The sequence below is a fragment of the Microtus oregoni genome, unplaced genomic scaffold (assembly GCF_018167655.1).
Source record: "Microtus oregoni isolate MIOR12 unplaced genomic scaffold, Mior012 000107F_ref0000227, whole genome shotgun sequence".
In the NCBI taxonomy this organism is placed as follows: Eukaryota; Metazoa; Chordata; class Mammalia; order Rodentia; family Cricetidae; genus Microtus; species Microtus oregoni.
In genome coordinates this window covers 2,926,687-2,947,002 of record NW_024544725.1, presented here as the reverse complement: position 1 = coordinate 2,947,002, position 20,316 = coordinate 2,926,687, and the positions used below count along the sequence as shown (strand labels likewise).

At 36.4% G+C, this 20,316-nt stretch overlaps 1 protein-coding gene across 1 annotated transcript in view; it reads left to right on the top strand.

Moving 5' to 3' along the window:
• Positions 1-20,316, top strand: part of LOC121443472 (rab proteins geranylgeranyltransferase component A 1-like) — a 172,353-nt gene that overhangs the window by 104,182 nt on the left and 47,855 nt on the right. Inside the window, 1 exon segment of the mRNA XM_041645222.1 lies at positions 17,478-17,555. Coding sequence (XP_041501156.1) covers positions 17,478-17,555 — 78 coding nt within the window.

Below are 20,316 nucleotides of genomic sequence, written 5' to 3'. Positions count from 1 at the left end.
GAAAGATCTGGTTAAGGCAATGGTCGTCTACTGTTCTTTTTTCATGGACATAACCCCACATATATAATTTTAGAAGTGAAAACATTCTTTTACATTTTATAATGTGTGTTTAGGGACTTTTTAAATATCCTTTTATAAATTAAAATATTCTTTTTAATTTTTAAAACATTAGTAGAGTTGGGTTTTGTAATTTTAGTATTAGTATAAATAAATGTAATATTTCCAGTTTTGAAATTAAAGTATTAGATGAAGGAACACTTTGTATTGCATTGGATTTGCCTTCTGTATGTTATATCCACACAGTACAACAGATGAGTAACCCTGAAGCCTATCTTCTTTCTTGTTACATTAGTTTTTAATTAAAGAAAACAACTAGTTGGAGGCAGTTACTTTCTGTGAAATGTAATGAAGATTTATTTTGGAAGTGACCTTCACTTTACTAGCTGAAGCAGTAATCAGCAGAATTAATAGAATAATCAAATTATATACAAACTCATAAATCATCTTGAATAGTGCTGTCAAAAGTTCAGCTATTAATGGGTCCTATTGTTTTGCGGCTGTATTAAAAAATTACAACTCCTGATTCTTACCTTGATAGGAATTAAAATTGCTTTTTTAAAGGCTATGTACCAGCCAAATTTTTTTTTCATGACTCTTAATTGATCTATAATACTATTTGATGTCACCAGGGCAAAGTTGAAATTCAGTCCATGGTTGGTATGCAGTTTCAGTAATATCGGAATCACTGTTGGAACTGTACTCGACTAATTAGAGTTATATTTTCTTAACTGTCTGCTCTTTGGGGTTAATAGCATCAAAGAGTTCGGGTATACTACAAATATACACAATTATCTGAAAAATATATTTTATGGATATTATGTTGGTTTGTGGATTTTCTTTGAGCTTGTAATTATAAAGGCAATTTAATAACTGGAACAAACAATCTCTGTCAATAGTTTCAGTTTTTCATCTTTTTCAGAGACAATTTCCATGTTCTTAACTTTCATAAAAATGGAGGACGTGAGAAACTCTTGAGCCTAAGCTGTGTATTTTTCCTATATAGTAACAGTAGGTGTTGGCTACCCTTGTCATACAGCTGATTATACTGAAAAATTAGCCCTAGCAATATTTTCATGCAGTCAGGCCTTACATTCTATCAGAGTCTATTAAAATAAAGTGAATTTACTTTTGAAAAAATTCCAAGGCTTGTGAAATTAGAAGACAAATTGTCATTTCTAAGTTAATATGTGATGTGATTATTGTAAATGCTTGAAAATGGCATTTTGTCTTTTTAATGCAAAGTTTTACAAAAGAAAACCATACCCACAAATGAGGAAATTTTGCTCTGTTGTCATTAGTCAGATCCATATATTCCTGTCAGAGAAGTGATCATTGCTTTGCTTCCAGTATTTTAATTTCTCTGTGCTGATTTGAGAACTATAAAACTTCCATGAAATATAAGGATTATTTTCATATTACCTGGTAAATAACTAAAAAAAATCACTTTAAAATGTTTTTGAAATATGTGAGCATTCTAAATAAGATGGATTCATATTGAAGTTTAAACTTTGATTAATCACTATCTTATACATTGATTTTTTAAAAAAATATATAAATGAATGATATAACCCTGAATCGTAGACATTCCCTAAAGCCTTTTTATTGCTAGAACAGAATGGAAATGGAAAAAAAACCTATTGATGCATTTTTAATTGTTTTTGGCATTTCAGAGCATAAAATACATTTTTCTCTTTCTATTTCTTTTATGTTTTTTTTTAATCTATCACATGTGTGTCGGGGGCTGTGTGGAGGAAGAAGTCCACATCTGATGTCTTCCTGAATCACTGTTCACCTTATTTGCTGAGACAAATCTCTTCCCAAACATGAAGCTAGTAGGTTTCCTACCCAGAAAACTATCAGGACCTGTATATTGCACAGCTCTGAAGTTACAGCTGCATGCCACTATGCCTGGCTTTTATGCAGTTGCTGGGAATCTAGACTTTGGTCCTTTTGCTTATACAGAAAATATGTTACCCACTGGACCATCTTCCCAGCCCCTAAGTCTTCTAAAGGTAGTTAAGTGGATATACACTCAGAATTTTACCAGTTCTGCTGGTGTGTGTGTGTGTGTGTGTGTGTGTGTGTGTGTGTGTGTTTCTGGTGCCTGAAGCCTTCTGTTAGCACTCATATTTTAGATTTTAATGAACAGCCTCCTGAATATCATCTCATATGGAATATTCATGACACCATGAGTAAAATATCAAAATGAAAACTTAGCAGATAGCAGAAACAAAGAAAATGCAATCTGGTAGATCATAGAAAGAAATTAAATGGGCTAGAAGAAGATTTCGAGGAATGGAAAAGTTTGTGGTGGACTGTAGAACATGTGTTCATAACTCAGCAGCTACTGCATGTGTGATCATAGGTCTTGATTGCAGTTTCATCACTCCCAGATCAGCTTGATGTTCCTCTTGTCTAAAGGAGCCACAGATCCATTTTTTTTAACTGTTATAACAAGTAATGCAGAACTACAGGCAGGGTAGTTCTTCGGTCCACCACTTGGCAACTCCTCACTCTAGGAAAGCAACAGTTTTTGCTTATGTATTTAAGAAGATGGTATCTTTCAATAGAGTAAGTTTTAAATACTTATTTCTTTACATGTACATGAGTGCCTGAATATATCTTTGTACTCCTCATGTGTGTCCAGTGCCTGCGTAGGTCAGAAGAGGGACTGGAGTTACAGACTGTTGTGAAGTACTGTGTTGATGCTTAGAATAAAACAAGGATCCTTGGTGAGAGCAGCTAATACTCTTAGCCACTGAACCATCTTCTTGGGTCTTCAACCATCTCTGATTATTAGAAACCATCTGCATTTTTCTAGTTCCATCCATTTGCCTGAAAATTTCATGATGCCACTGCCCCCCCCAACTGAATAGTACTCCATTGTGTAAATGTATCATATTTTCTTTATCCATTCTTCTGTTGAGGGGCATCTAGTTTGTTTGCAGGTTCTGGCTATTATGAATAATGCTGCTATGAACATAGTTGAACAAGCGTCCTTGTAGCATGATTGAGCATTCTTTGGGTATGTGCTCAAGAGTGGTAATGCTGGGATGGGGGTTGAATTGGGGAGAGGTGAAGAGGAGAGCCAGAGGAGGAGAGGGAGGGGAAACTGTGGTTGGTATGTAAAATGAATAAAAGCAAGCAAACAAAAAACATCAGCTTGTTAGGTAAGCAAATTAATCTTTTGTGTTTGAAAGGTTTGCTTATACTTAAACCCTGTAACTTCTCAAGGCCAGTCTGATTTACAAAGCAAGGAGCAAGGACAGCCAGGACTGTTACAAAGAGAAACCCTTTCTCAGAAAACCAAAAACCAAAACAAGAACAACAGCAATAACAACAAAAAATAAACCTCTGTAACTTCTCTAATGAATGCATGATTACTTCCTTGTTGTGTCTGGACTGGATAGTTTCATATTTAATATTCCTCTAATTGTTACATGCACAGCATTTTTATCATGCTTATCAGAAGGTTAAATCTATGAATTTCTCTTTCATTCTTATTCTTAAGCTAACACAGTTCAAAAACGGTGGCCAGTTAGTATCTGATTGACTTGATTTCAGCCAAATGTCCAACTCTAGGTGAACAGCAGCTGAATTGTACTTTCAGTCCCTGACTAGGCCCATTCTAGACTGTACTAAGAAGGCCTGAAGGTTGTAGCCAGGAGTTGCCTATCACAGCTGGGCACCCTTTGTTTTTATTTGACCACACAACTTCATATATGCTAACACAGGATACAAAGTGGAAACCCTGTATCTGAGATCACAGACGACTGGGTCCTGATGTGCTTTTTCAGCCATTACAGTTTAATATGGTAACACTATCCTGATCTCCTGTTTGGAGTGGGGGCAGTTAAGAGGAAATGAGTTGACATGTGGAGTGGAAAAGGTGTACAGGGTATATAGTTTCAAGAAATAGCCCAGGAGTGACAAAGCAGTAAGGCAAACTATTAATTGAGCGTGAGAGTTAATTTTGTAATAAATAGCAGAAAGTTAAAGTTCTTGAATATAGAATCCACAGGAGGAAAGAACGTGGGTTTTGTGAGAGAATTATACCTTAACATTCTAAAAGTTCTTTGACAAGGGTAAATATGGTGTGAACAAGGGGGAGCTGGTGAACATTCGAGTTTTCAAAAACCCTTTGATAACATTTTATATCAAAGACTGCTTTAAAAAATAAATGTTCTCTCACCCTGAGGTTGGGGATAATGTTTAGTCATGCATACAGATCTGGTTTAAACACAGGAAGGAAGGAAGAGGGTGGTTTAAATGAGCTCTTACTTGCATGGTGAGATTTTTATAGTAGGCTTACCAAGAAACAGTGTTTAGTTTTCTTGTTTTGTTTTTTAATCACGAAATATTTTTCTAAATGATAGGGGAGTCAGCATAGTAACTTCCCCCTTCACTAGCTATCTGCTTTTCAGTTTACAGTTGACATTTAGAAATTTATAAGACAGCGATCTTGCTGCACAATATTCAGAATAGTGAATGGGACCTAGGAGTCAGTGTATATAGGTCAGAAGATGGTGGTTGTAGTCATTCACTTTAATTTTTTATTGAATTTGTTTTTATGGGGAATTTAAAGTTAGCGTACAAAGTAATGGTTTGTTATGGCATTTTAAGAAAAATATAACATTGTATGTTGTACAGTTATTTACCTCTCTCTCCCACTGCCTTCCTTCCTGCCCTCTGTTGCTGCTCCACTTCCTCTCCCCCATAGTTCCCCTTCTGCTTTCATGTAACATAGATTCCCCGGCCCTGTCTTTTCCTTCCCAACAGTGATAGCTCTTCCTCTGCTCCCAGAGCCCCCTTTTACTTTCATGTCCTGCACATGCATGCACAATGTTAAGTTTATGTTCTTTGCCCCCCCCCAAAAAAATATGTGATATTTGTCTTTCTGCATCTGGCTAACTTCACTTAACAAAATGATCTCAAGCACTACCCATTTTCCTGCTGTCATTAAGAAAACAAATAACAAACAATGCCTGGGAGGATGTAGGAAAGAAGTATCAATATGCATTGCTGGTGGGAATGTAAACATTCAAGGACTGTGGAAGTCAATATGGAGGTTCCTTAGAAACTGAAAATAAGAGAGACCATATAGCAATTAATGTCTTCTGAGAAAGAGATGACCAGTTTGCCATAGGATGAGCCCCCTCATTGGCTAACCAATACAAAGTAGTCATCTGTGAACTCCTATGCATACAACTAACACTAAATAGTCTCAGTAGGCAGTGTGTGTTCATGCATGCATGTAACAATAGAGAAAACTATCATAAATTAGAATACACACATCACAGTAATAAAGAAGAGATAATAAATTTGGGAGGGGCTTGGAGGGTGGAAGATAAGGGAGGAGTCAGAGGCGGGATTTGATGTTAATGCAGTGTTCATGTATGAAATTCTCAACAAAATTTAAAAGACAATCTACAACCTGATAATAGAACTATCACACAACTCTACCATTCTTGGGCATTACTTGAAAGACTCTTGATGCTAAAATATCACAGAAATAACTATATATTCATGCTTTTGTTGCACTACCCACAATAGGCAATAAATAGGATAGACTTAGATAACAGCAGATAAGCAGATAATAAATGTGGAGCTTATCCACAAGGGAATTTTCGTATAGTTCAGATTATTCTTGTTTCTGCACTCACAAATACCTATATAATACTGGACATTACCAATTAAAGAGACAAGCATATTCTTGTCATTGTTTAGACTAGGTTTCTTTTTGTCTATGTATTGTGAAATTTGGATCTTCAGTGTGAGGTAGAAAAATGGAAGAAAAAAAAAGATTCACACAAGGGTTACTCAAACCAGAAATCAGAAATGGGTATGTCATCTACGTTGCTGAGCAAGAGGCAGAGAGAGAAGACGAATCAGAGGAAATTGGATAGTCAATGGAATTGTTTCTATATAATTGATTTTAAAAGATCATTAAAATAATTTTATTAATTAGATCTGTCACCATAGTCATAGTGTTTTGACTATTTAGAGCGTTCTTGAAATTAGATTTTAAGACTAGTTCAGAAACCTGGATGCTTTCCATTCCTAGTACTCTTGGTATCACTGTGATAAGATGGATTTATGAGCTTGGTTGGGCCTGATGGTTAGAGCCCTTGTGCAAACATGTGAACTGTAGATCTGTAGTCTAGCTTGTGATGGAAGCATACAAATTGACCCCCAATGTTTTGAAAGGCTTTATTTTTTAAGGCTTGAATGATGACTAGTGTTCTATAATTTATGCTAAGTTATTCTGAACCCCTGGTGCAGTTATTAATACAGATCTGTTTCTGTCATCCAGTACATAGTTGTATTGTGACTTTCCTAGAGAAGGTTAAATTTAAGGACAGCTGGAAAAGCTTGGGAAAAAGTGAATATATCATCTACAGTGTGGCACCAAGAACAGAAGAGGCAAGATATATGGCTAAGATGTATAAAATAAAGGCAGTTTCTGGGAGTGAGCTTTCTGAAGGCTATGCATTCTTTTTGGGCAACTTTTTCCTAAGTTATGCATTATGGTTATGCCTTCTAAGAGTGACAGCCGTGCCTAGCCTGATTTCCTTGGGGCTAAAGTCTGCATGAGAAGCCCAACACTGCATTCAGATACATGTGCCTGATAATTTCTTAGGTTACCAAGAGTGCTGTGTCCTTCCTAGTCCATTATAGCTTCTTCAAGGAACACAAACTGATCTGTGTATCCCCATCTGGAAATGAATATACATAGTGTTAAGTAGTGATGTTGATGAAAAGCTAAGAGATAGGCTAAGAGATAGTGTGCAACTAACTAGTAACACACACCCCCGGGGAGAGAGAATAAGAGTATCCAGGATACTTCTTCAAAGCATTGCTCTTGAAGGAAGACAGTTGGACTTGAAAAGGTACCTTTGATTATTATATGTTTCAAAGGGAAACACTAAACTTAGAACTTTATGAATTTTCTTGAATTGTTCTTGGGGAATCTATATTCCATATACAGTTCTTCAGCAGTTGTGTCTTAAATCTGGCCCCAATCTTTTCTTCTTTGTCTGCATTGTTACTACTGTGCTTTAGGTCCCCATCATCACTCACCATAATGAAACCCTTATATTTTATTGGGGTTACTTCTATGAACGTCAATGATGGTTAGTCTGTAGAAACATGAATAAATTTCGGGTGGCTCCACCAAAGAAGAAAAAAATTCCCCAGCTTCGACTTTGCATTATCAGATCCCTTACTTTCTTTGTGATATCACTTTATTTGATATTTGTAGAGCTATAGTCATTTTTCTTTCTTCAAATACACTGAGCCATTTTATACGTCAAGTACTGGAATTGGCCATTTATTCTGCTTGGAATATTCTTCCTCCACATCTTTACGTGGTCACATTCTTCTGTTTACTTGGTTCTTTGCTCAAATATCAGTCCGGTTTGTCTTATACTCTGGCTTGAAAATCACATTAACGTTAAACTGTTCCATTGCTTTTGGGAAAATTACAGTCTTTATGTTTCATTGTCTATTGTTACACTAGAAAAGTTATATGCTATCAGCAACAGCCTTTGTCTTCATTGTTGTGTCTTAACAGACTAGGACTGTACCTACTGGACAGTAGGCCTAATTCCATAAATATTTGGGAATGAAGGGCTAAATGTCAGTGCACATTGTGATTAGCACACACAGTTCTCATGGACCTGGCACATATTTCTTTGGGGAAGATGATTGCATTCACCAGGTACCTATGTTGTTTAAACTCTAGTAGAAGAAAATACAGATCATGAACACCCAGGCAGATTACTATACACTTTCATCAGTCTAGGCCACCAATTACTTATAAGTAATGAAATCTGTAAACTTTGGCTCTTCTTCAGGAAATGGTAGCTAACAAGTTGCAATATAGCGAACACTTCATCTCACATGCTTTGACTCCTTTATCTCAGTAAACAATTCTGTGTGATAAGTTGTGATAAGTATTATCCCCATTTTATCATCTCAAGAACTGGAAGATAGTTATAGAACTATTAGTGAGGGAAACAAAAAGGAAGTAGTCCCAAGGCTGATGTACACATTGGCTCCATAACCATCTTCAGAAACTGATCTCTACAATTAGCATATTATGACTACAGTTGGACACTTGATTGCTAATGAGCTGAAAGTTTTGATGTTGATTATTGCTGGTCAATCCAGCTGCTTTCAGGTACTGTCACTGTAATCGGTATTATGAGTGGCCTGTCATTTTCACTATAATAGGTCACTGTGGATAGAACACACATTTGCATGTTTGTCATTGGTCACATCATTATTTATTTTTATATCCTTTTTGATCCCACTGATAGAATCAGGAATGGACAATAAAAGATGGGGCCTGGCTTAGTATTGTTATAGACAATTTTTTTCTTGAAGATACATTTGATTCTGAGGCAGTGAGAGGTCTAAAGCTGGTTTGGATGCAAGTAGCTTGAATATTAGATGCAGTCTTAGGAGAAAGGCTGCTGTGACTCACATCATACCCAGTGTTACCTTCCCAGAAGGTAGACCCACTGCAACCAAAAATGTAGCATTCACTTTTGACACCTAATGTCCTTCCCTCTTCTTCCAGCTGCCAGGATACTAAAGGCTAGGAAAGGGGGGAAATATAAGAACCACAGTGTTATTGATAAACATAGTGTTAGAGTACTCACTGTATATGGGCTATATAGTACTCACTGTAGTAGTATAAATATTTATTGTAAGTCTAGAACTCATAAATATGCCTTGTGATATATAATATATAGTGAGACTTAATTATGGTGTGTGAATATAAGAAGCACCGAGACTTTCTGCTCCCCCCCAGCACATGTGTGTACTTAAGTACATAAAATAAACACACATCCTTATGGTTCTCTCTACACTTATTTCTCACAGCACATGAACGAGGTGAACATGATAGAAAGCTCAGTGTGCTGCTTTAAATATAGTGCTCTGATACATGTTTATCTATGCATGTAGTTACTAAAAATATTGTCAAGTTTTGCAGATGCAATAGCTAAATTATATATCATGATATTTAGCAGACATATTTAGCGGAACTGTTGTTTTATCACTTTGCTGTGTATTTGGGGTGTAGCTAAAGTACAAGTGATCAATGTTTAGGTTTTTCTCTTCTAACTTTTTTGAAAATGACATAATTGTTCAACTACATTTCAGTCTTTTTAGAGGAGCAAAAATATCTGATATTTATAATATGTCTGTGGATTTTCCTGTAGTTCCTCAATACCAAATTACTTATTATTATAATTCTTATCATAATTACAGTACTACAGAAAATAGGTATAGCAGAGCCACGCATTCCTTCAGGCCCCACAATGCTGCTGAGTTGCAGAAGGCTGCTTATTCATTTCGTGGCCGCCCAGGCTCCCGAAATATGCAACAGAAAATGTATTAATGAAATCACTGCTTGGCCAATAATGATAGAATCTTCCTAGCAAACTATTACATATTAAATTAACCCATTTGTAGTATTTTTTTAATTAATTTATTTATTTATTAAAGATTTCTGTCTCTTCCCCACCACCACCTCCCATTTCCTTCCCCCTCCCCCATCAAGTCCCCCTCCCTCGTCAGCTCGAGGAGCAATCAGGGTTCCCTGCCCTGGGGGAAGTCCAAAGACCATCCACCTCCATCCAGGTCTAGTAAGGTAAGCATCCAAACTGCCTAGGCTCCCCCAAAGCCAGTACGTGCAGTAGGATCAAAAACCCATTGCCATTGTTCTTGAGTTCTCAGTAGTCCTCATTGTCCACTATGTTCAGTGAGTCCGGTTTTATCCCATGCTTTTTCAGACCCAGACCAGCTGGCCTTGGTGAGTTCCCGATAGACCATCCCCATTGCCTCAGTGTGTGGGTGCACCCCTCGCGGTCCTGAGTTCCCTTGCTCATGCTCTCTCTCCTTCTGCTCCTGATTTGGACCTTGAGATTTCTGTCCGGTGCTCCAATGTGGGTCTCTGTCTCTGTCTCCTTTCATCGCCTGATGAAGGTTAATATTCAGGAGGATGCCTATATGTTTTTCTTTGGGTTCTCCTTCTTATTTAGCTTCTCTAGGATCACGAATTATAGGCTCAATGTCCTTTATTTATGGCTAAAAAACAAATATGAGTGAGTACATCCCATGTTCCTCTTTTTGGGTCTGGCTTACCTCACTCAGGATAGTGTTTTCTATTTCCATCCATTTGCATGCAAAATTCAAGAAGTCCTTGTTTTTTACTGCTGAGTAGCACTCTAATATGTATATATTCCATACTTTCTTCATCCATTCTTCCATTGAAGGGCATCTAGGTTGTTTCCAGTTACTGGCTATTACAAACAATGCTGCTATGAACATAGTTGAGCATATACTTTTGTTGTATGATAGGGCATCTCTTGGGTATATTCCCAAGAGTGGTATTGCTGGGTCCAGGGGTAGGTTGATCCCGAATTTCCTGAGAAACCGCCACACTGCTTTCTAAATTGGTTGCACAAGTTTGCATTCCCACCAGCAATGGATGAGGGTACCCCTTTCTCTACAACCTCTCCAGCAAAGGCTACCATTGGTGTTTTTGATTTTAGCCATTCTGACAGGTGTAAGATGGTATCTTAAAGTTGTCTTGATTTGCATTTCCCTGATCACTAAGGAAGTTGAGCATGACCTTAAGTGTCTTTTGGCCATTTGAACTTCTTCTGTTGAGAATTCTCTGTTCAGATCAGTGCCCCATTTTATAATTGGGTTGATTAGCCTTTTACGGTCTAGTTTCTTGAGTTCTTTATATATTTTGGAGATCAGACCTTTGTCTGTTGCGGGGTTGGTGAAGATCTTCTCCCAGTCAGTGGGTTGCCTGTCTGCCTTAGTGACAGTGTCTTTTGCTTTACAGAAGCTTTTCAGTCTCAGGAGGTCCCATTTATTCAATGAGGCCCTTAATGTCTGTGCTGCTGGGGTTATACGTAGGAAGTGGTCTCTTGTGCCCATGTGTTGTAATGTACTTCCCACTTTCTCTTCTATCAGGTTCAGTGTGTTCGGACTGATATTGAAGTCTTTAATCCCCTTGGACTTGAGTTTTGTGCATGGTGATAGATATGGATCTATTTTCATTCTTCCACAGATTGACATCCAGTTTTGCCAGCACAATTTGTTGAAGATGCTCTCTTTTTTCCATTGTATACTTTTAGCTCCTTTATCAAAAATCAGGTGTTCCTAGGTTTGTGGGTTAAAGTCAGGGTCTTCTATTCGATTCCATTGGTCGACTTCTCTGTTTTTATGCCAATAGCAAGCTGTTTTCAATAATGTAGCTCTGTAATAGAGTTTGAAGTCAGGGATGGTAATGCCTCCAGAAGTTCCATTATTGTATAAGATTGTTTTGGCTATCCTGGGTTTTTTGTTTTTCCATATAAAGTTGATTATTGTCTTCTTCAGATCTGTGAAGAATTTTGATGGGATTTTGGTGGGGATTGCATTAAATCTATAGATTGCTTTTGGTAGAATTGCCTTATATTTTACCACGAAGCTTTTGGCCTACTGGCAAGGTTCTAGCTGAGAGCTAGCATCTTTCTCCTCTGGCAGCAACATGGCATCTCTTTACTCTGCCTTTCTCCCAGCATTCAGTATAGTTTCCTCGCCTAGTTCTACTTTGCTCTATCAACAGGCCAGGGCAGTTTCTTTATTATTTATGCAACAAAAGCAGCACATATACAGAAGGATTTTCTATATCACTGCTGTAAAACTGAAGTCTTGGATATTGTCTTCTTTGGGTAACTTAATTGTTCAGCATTAACACATTAACCCTTGTAACACTAGGTTACCATTTCATGCACTAAAGCCTAACTTATTAAGCCATATTACCTATAAATATACCCCATTCGGAGTATTCTCTTTTTACTCACAGTATTTTTTTTTAAATTTCTGCTTGACCAATGCACTTTATAATGTTTTAATATGAATTATGAAGTATTCATTATTTTCTAGAAAGTTTAAAGTCAAGCATTTCTACTGTAATTATAATTGTACTATATACAGTTGAAGTTCTATTCTATAAGTTTAGCATGTATTGAAATAAAAACATCTTTTCAGGAGGAATAATAGTGAATACATCTTGGGACTACATTTTATAATAATCTTTGCAAGCACACAGGGGTAGGACAACTTTAGGAGTAAATTTGGCTGTCTAACTCCAGCTTTTCTCCATACTGACAGAAACAATAGGCTAACATAGAAATCTCTGGAATCATCTCATTTCAGTCTCTTTCTCAGTGTTTCCATTTATTAAATGACCCTGAGCAAATCTCTTGACATCTCTTTGTGTGTACATGTCTGTCTCTCTGTCTCTGTTTCTCTTTCTCTCTTTCTGTGTGTGTGTGTGCGCGCGCGCGTGTGCGTGTGTGTAGTTCCAAATTTGTAAAACTCTGTCTCGTGGGATGATTATAGCATGTATCATGCTCATACATGTAGTATATATGGCATGTAGAAAGCATTCAGTAATGGCCATTATTTTTGTGCCCCAGTAATCTGAATGTAACGATCACAGTTACTATTTAAGTTTTGAATATACCTCTCAAGAACACACTGTTGAGCTTCCTACCCACCTTTACCAAGTTTCCTCTGTTGCTAATTGTCATACCACCCAGCAATCAAACAAACAAAAAAAACACTGAAGGCAAAATACGGAAATGAGTCACAAAGAGTAGTTGATGAATGTCCTTATTTTGGCCGACACAAACTACTGAGTTTCATGATAGGAGCAAAAGATGCAGAAGACAAAATAGATGGGTGAGAGAGAATACATACCACCCTTGTAAACTATATGTGTTTTCCCTTCCCAGCAGACAAGCCCAAAGAGCAGCAGTTTGAAAAGTGTAAACTTTCATGAAAAGTGTATAACCTTGTAGTCTCAGATATTTGTAGTAGATGTTATTCTTTGCAAGACCAGTAAATACTTACGTTCTCATTTAAAATTCGGAGAGATTTTGGTTGGATGGTCATGACCATGTGTAGCCATTAAACTTCTTTGTAAAGCTCCATGCCACTCACATAATTTGGTCATCTGGGCCTTTACCTTCTTTACATGTTTTTTTTTCCTATAGTGTGTACAACAATGGTTGTTAGATCATATCATGTTCAAAATTAGGTAATTTTTGATGAATTATAGAGGTCTCATGTAACTCAGATTTTGTAAAGGTTTCTTTTCAGAAGGATACTAGATAATATATGCAAAATAATATCATATTTCATACAGAAATATAAAAGAGGTCTTTGTAAAAATCATGTTTCATTAAGTACGTTTAGGAATCTTTTGATAATGTGGTAATCTGTGACATGTTTCATAACATTTTTACTTTATACAACTTTAAGTTAGTCAGAATTTTTTTTTCAAAATTAAGACACAGCCGGGCGATGGTGGAGCATGCCTTTAATCCCAGCACTCGGGAGGCAGAGGCAGGCAGATCTCTGTGAGTTCGAGACCAGGACAGGCTCCAAAGCCACAGAGAAACCCTGTCTCGAAAAAGCAAAAAAAAAAAAAATTAAGACGCATACCCTCTTGAAGAATTGATGCTACTTTACCTTTTCTCTATTGCTGTGAGCATGCAGGGATAGGAGAGGAGTGAACATGAGAATGTGGCCTAGTCTGAGATGAAAACTTCTATAGGTCACGTGGTGCCAGTTCACCTGTCACTACTTCTGAGTAGCTAAGAAACACTGTTGCAACCACACTCACAATGTAAATATATCCCCCAAACAAATGAGAGCATTTATTGGGGGCTTTACATTTAATTTAGCTTATTTGTGTGAAGTAGACCAATGATGTTTCATGCGAACTCTTCCGTTATCAGCAGGAAATTGACAGTGAAGATTACGGTAGTCACCTTAGTCATGATTTCTTGTATGTCATTACTCTCTTGCCAAAAGCAGAAGGCTGAATACCACATGGCAAATGCAACTACAGAGTCCAATCAGGAAATTATTTTTCTAAGTCTCATTAGACTCTGTTGATTGCGATGTCTTAACATCTGATAGATTATGAAATACATTCTCAATATAGACTAAAATAAAGACATCAGTGTACTCACTTGGTCTTGTCAAACCTCAAAATTTAGGCAGATTTACTTTAATTACTTTTTAAAGATTTTAATTACTTTTTAAGAATTTACTCATTTATTTTTATTTATTCATATGTATGTATGCCTTCATGAATTTATGTTCATCATGAGCATATAGGTTCCCAGGGAGGCCAGAAGAGGTTGTCAGATCGCTTGATACTGAAGTTATAGATGTTTGTGAGCCTCCTGATATAGGTTCGGAGAACTAACCCTCTGCAGGAGCAGTAAAGAAATTCAAGGTGTTTAGGGCAGAACACTGAGGGATTCCAAATGTATAGTTTCTAGCATGTTTCCTCACTGAAGAATCAGAGCTTTATTCCTCTCCAATGCAAGTATATGACCTGCCTGTATAACCAGGCACAAAAACTCACTTGGGCATCAGTATTCGCCTTTTTCTAATTGTTGCTTTAGTGTAACTTCACTAGAAGCTGAGGTCAGTGCCCAGTCCTGGAGTTTAGTTGATTATTTGTCAAATGGCCAAAGCTCTTGTCCCTACTCAAACTGTTGATCTGGCCACCCCCATCCTAAAATTATCTGATTCACCCTGCCTTTGCCCTTAATTGATTTCTTAAAGCTGTCTGTTGAACCAGTGTCTCTGGGCAAACAACAACACTCCTTTCAGGCATGACAATTAGAGGGCATAGAGATCACCTCCCGGAAGATCAGGACAATGGCTAGATCTTAGATCTTCTTTGGTTAAATGAAACTTCTTTATTGTGTATATAAATGCCCATTTATTTTTTAATTCTGCTCTAGATATTTTTGATTTCATGTTGGTATATAAAAAGACCATTTTAAAATGAACATATGATATATTTGTAATTCTGTATATTGTATATTTTATAATTTTTTTACGATATTTTGTTTTTTCTTCAAAAGAACCCTATGTGAATAAAGCTGGTGAGGGAAATTAAATATAGTGGAGCTGATTATCCTGTTTCCATGGTCACACGGCTAGTATGCGGCATAGTTGGCATATGAACTCAGGCAGTCAAAATTCTTCCTTAACTGCAATGCCTAAAATGTGTACAGGAAGAAAGAAAAAGTTGCCTACATCTTCTTCCATACATATAACAGGGATTACCTAAAATATCTACATAGCAATAGGTTTTGCTGCTCTAAAAATGTATGCATTTTGAGATTACTGCAACAAAGTGTTATTCAAGACTTAGTAACTACTAATGTATTTGTACATCTCTTTTTGTATCTGTGGCTTGCCTTTTTAAAAAAAAAAAAAAAAAAAAAAAAAAAAAACTTTTTCCAAAGAAGGAAGAAGCCAGAACCTTACCTAGCAAACCACAGACTCGTAGCGATACACAGATTAATAATAATAGGTTAATTTAAGATATAAGAATTTGCAAGGGAGGGTTGAAGGGGAGGGGAGAGGTAGGGAGGGGAGCAGAGAAAAATGTAGAGCTCAATAAAAATAATTAAAAAAAGAAAAAAAAAACTTTGTCAACATGTTTAAATGTTTAAATTTATTCTATTTTCTCAGTTTAATGATGAGTTTTGTATTTTGTTGAGAACTCTCTTTCCTGACTCCATATCTTCCTGTGTTCTCTTTTAGCTTTGCTTTTCCAACTTATGCCTGTTCTCTTCCTGAAACTGATTTTGAATACAGTACGAATCAGAGATCATTCTTCTGATAAATGTAACTTGCTATCCTCAAATCTCTTGGTCATGACCCATTCTTTACCTTGGTTCATATTGCTGCTCTTTTTATAAACATTTGTGTGTGTGTGTGTGTGTGTGTGTGTGTGTGTGTATCTTAATTTCCTATTTCTGCACTAACTGACTCAGTAGGATAAAACAACACAAATTTATTATCTTGCATTCCTGAAGGTCAGCAGTCTGAAAGGGACCAGCAGGGCTGCATTCCTTCTTAGGGCACGGAAGGAAGGCTCTGTTCCTTTCCTTTTCTAGTTTAAAAAGGCCACCTGCATTCTTTGGCATGGGGCCACCTCATACAAACAGCTTCCCTCTGACCCCCGTGCTCATCTGCACATCTTTATATCTGACTTTAACCTTCCTGCTTCTTTGAAGAACACTCTAATTGTGTTGTGCTCACCAGGATAATCTGATAGCAGGAACCTTAGTGCATTGTACTTGTAAAGTCCGTCATGATGGCAGTGTACCATGTCTATATATCTCTGAGATTAGGGTGTGGACATCTGCTGGTAGACAAATCAGCCTACTGTAGTCACCTTTCTGATATTCCATTGTTCTCTTTCACAGTTTTGTTTAATCCTTTTTATGCATACCTATAACCTCTACCTAATATTTCTATGTGAATAAGGTGTTATGGGTTTAAGCCTGCTGTTAAATTGTGTCTGCTAATTCTCACTTGTGGCTTGATGTGTTTCTTTTTGTACTGGATAATTTCAAGTTTTAAAATCATCATTGTGAGATTCTAACCTATGGAAGTCTCATACGGCCCTAGTTGAAGTCCAGGGTTATCATTTACCTAGAGCCACTTTTCTTGATATTTCCTTGGTAAGGGGTGTTTTGCATCATTTAATGGTGTAATCTTTTCAAATTTCCAATGTTAGAGAGGAGGAAACCTTGGTTATGAGTAAAGAAGTCTATGTTTCGTCTGCTCAAGCTTCAAGACAAATCAGCATTCTGCTTACCGACACACCTATCCACTCACTCCTGCAGCTCTAGTAATGAGTGTGTTTCTTTTCTACATCATTTTACTGAAGTATATCCCTTAAATAATGAAATATCATGAAAGATGATTTCCTTTTCTGCTTAGGTCTTCAGGCTTGTTCTCCCTATGCGGGTGTTGAATCGCTAGTGCATAGCTGGATGGCACAGCAAACTCCTTCCCGCTTCTGCTGCATGTTAACTCATGCCATGGTCTATGTTTTCAGTGCCTAGTTATTGTCTTGGCTTCTGGAGATTTTGCTTACCTCTATGGTAAGTGATTTCTTCAGAAGTTCCCTGAAATCACTTTGTTCCATCTTTCATTATCCTTCTGTGCTGTTGTTGTTTGTTGTAGTTGTGGTTCATCTTACATCACCTCTGGAGGGTATTTATGCTTATATGTACCTTAGAAACTGCAGGACCTGACTTTAGGGGGAAATTTAACTCTTGCTTAGTGACACTTTTGGCCAGATCATAATTTTAGATCAATATTATATTATTAATCATGATCACTTTGTTGCATAAAGAAATTATTAATATTACGTCTGAGAAATTTTTAAATGAGTAATGAAAACTATATATTATTGGATTTCTTTTCTATAATCCCAGTTGCTAAGATAACTAAATGTTGTTCCCTTAATTTTCAACTCAGTTATCTTAATTCTCATTTTTCTATTCTCTTTCTAGAATGTGTGCTGTGTTTGGTGGAATCTATTGTCTTCGCCATTCTGTACAGTGCCTTGTAGTGGACAAAGAATCCAGAAAGTAAGAATGCCATACATAACCTTCCTATATGTGTACATTAGACATGGGTGAAAAACAGAAGTTGCTTTTTAAAAAGTGATTCTTGAATGATCCTCCTTGGTATTTATAACATATCAACCTTGATTAAAAGTAATTTGTGTTTAGGTCTTCCAGAACAAGGAAAGTGAGTTCAGAATATAGAAACTAAATTAATTTCCCTGCATTATGACTGTAGCTCCTGATCATTCAAGCTTGGAAGACAAATCATTTCAGCTGCCTGGGGTAGGTGATGAGTGATGTTAGTTTTCCTTGTGGCCTTACCTCCTCTAATTGATTTTCATCAGATGACAACAAAGCCCTCTGTTATTGCATTTTTAAAAATGGAGCTCACCTAAAGACTCATCAGATTAATCTCTGCTGATAATGCATGTCACTTCAAGAGAAAAGACTTTAATGAGTTTTTAGGTAGATTGTTGTCATAAACTATGCTGCCCTGTTATCTGAGGATAAATTCTTTTACAACAGAATCAGGCCTACAAGCTGGTAAAGGATTAAAGGACGAATTTCCCTGCTTTTTTACACTAGCTGAGTATCATCTATTTACCTCTATTTTGTATTTTAATTATTTTCTCTAGGGTTTATTATTGATTACTAGTATATACTTTTGTCTGAATTAAGTTCAGTAAAACACAATCATACAATTTATAAGTTTTACCTTGAAACAGAAATAGGTCAACTGGATAAAGTTTTAAGAGCTATTGAAACTGCTGTTTCTCTTCGTTCTTAGATGTTTCCAAGTGTCTATTGACTGTGTTTCATAGATGACTATTTTAGGAGTGTATTAAGATTAGTGTTGTTGAAATTATCAAGTGCCATAATATTTGTAACTAGATTCCCAAACAGTTTGTTTCTTTGTGCAGTAATTGGGTATAGTCCAAATAGAATAAATTTTGGCCATTAATTTCTCATAGGTGAGTTACAGTGTTATAAGTAGTTATTTTAGCTAAGATTTAATGCTAGAAATAAATAATACCTAGTAAATTTGCAGTTCTGTAGTGTAAAAATTGACATGTGATTTAAGATTCTTATAAAGTATCTTTAGCAACAGAACAGAATCATACTATGTAAGTGAAAGAAGTGATAATATATAAAAGATTAGGATACTCAGATTTTGGCTTATGAAGTTCATATGAGTGATTGTCCTGTAAGTTCGTAAAGGAGGGGTTGTCTGTATGTCTCCCAGTTTGTTTTTCCTTTTACAGTCATTTTGAAACAAGAATGCTTTCCTGTGACAGAAAGCAGATAATAAATTGCTTGTTTGGTGTTTATTTGCTTCGATCATTTTTATACTTTTTGGGTACCATTCCAGTACCACATGTTGGTCTCAGTCACATAAAAATTTTGCATGGCTCATATTTCTTGGTGATTTTTCTTTCTTTCTTTCTCTTTCTTTCTTTCTTTCTTTCATATTTCTTGGTGACCTTCCTTCCTTCCTTCCTTCCTTTCCTTGTTTCTCTGTTTCTTTCTTGAAAAGGGTATGCTAGTACAGTAATAGCATTTGTTGAAATAAAGGCTACATTCACCTTACATATGATTTACATTTTTATGAAATATTCTGAATAAAGGATCTATTTTTATGAACTTATCCAGCTTCTAATTGGAACAGATAGGTGAAGAATAAAGGTCTTAGAAACCATAAGAACCTCCATACTGGTAATTTTAAAAGTATAAAGTGACAAAGAAAATTGAATTGAGTAAATATTCTTGTAGAGTCCAGTCAAAATAAAGTTTCTGTTGTGTTGGTTTGTTCGGTGTTTTGAGACAGGTTCTTCCTGTGTACCTCAGGATGACAGGTGTTTGTCACCTAATATAATTAATTATAAATTGTTCTTAGATGACACTGAGAAACAGTGATCATTTCTGTAAGCTAAATTTAAAGATTTAGGCAAGAGTACTGTGTTCTGTGCTGAGTTTGTGGATCCTAGATCTTAATTTATTATAAGGCTGTGATAGATGAATTTGGCTAGATATACTGACACTATGAACTTAAGGTAGTAGGCAGCTTGCTTCTAGTTTAAAATCTTTTGTATTATCATACTATCCTGGAGCTCCATATTGATTACCAACACCTAAGATATGCAAAGGTCTGTTAATTCTGCTTTTGAATCGTGTTAATAATGTGAATGGCAGCTAGTTCTGTTTGGGGCCAATTCTTTTATCTGTAAGATAGTTTAGAAGGATTCAGCAATAACCATTGAGTCTTCTGCCAGATTTGACCCTGTGCTTTGATTATGTTAAATGATATTGGAATGTATTTAGCTGGCTCTTCCTTAACATTTAGAAATAAATGATCTTAAAATGTTCCATGTGCTTTAATGTGGGCCAGTAGTCACATTATAAACAATTTGCACAATTTATATCTAATTTATAAACCAATGGTACAGTGTCTGTTTTGGGCTGTGTTAATATTGCTTAAGGTCCAGTTTAACAATGAACATAGTTTTCTTATCTATTGTGGGTGTTGGTTGCTTCCTTGGTTTTAGTTTTTTGAGACAAGGTTTCTTTGTGTAGCCCTGGCTGTCCTTGAATTTGTTCTGTAGACCAGGTTGGCCTTGAACTCAAAGATCTGCCTGTCTCTGCCTCCCAAGTGACGGGATTAAAGACATGCCATCACTACCCTGTTCTATCCTCTTTTGTTTTGTTTTTTTAACTTTTTTAAAGATACGACCTGTAATTCTCTTACTGAACTGTTTATTTCTTCCAAGCTTTAACAGTTTATCCC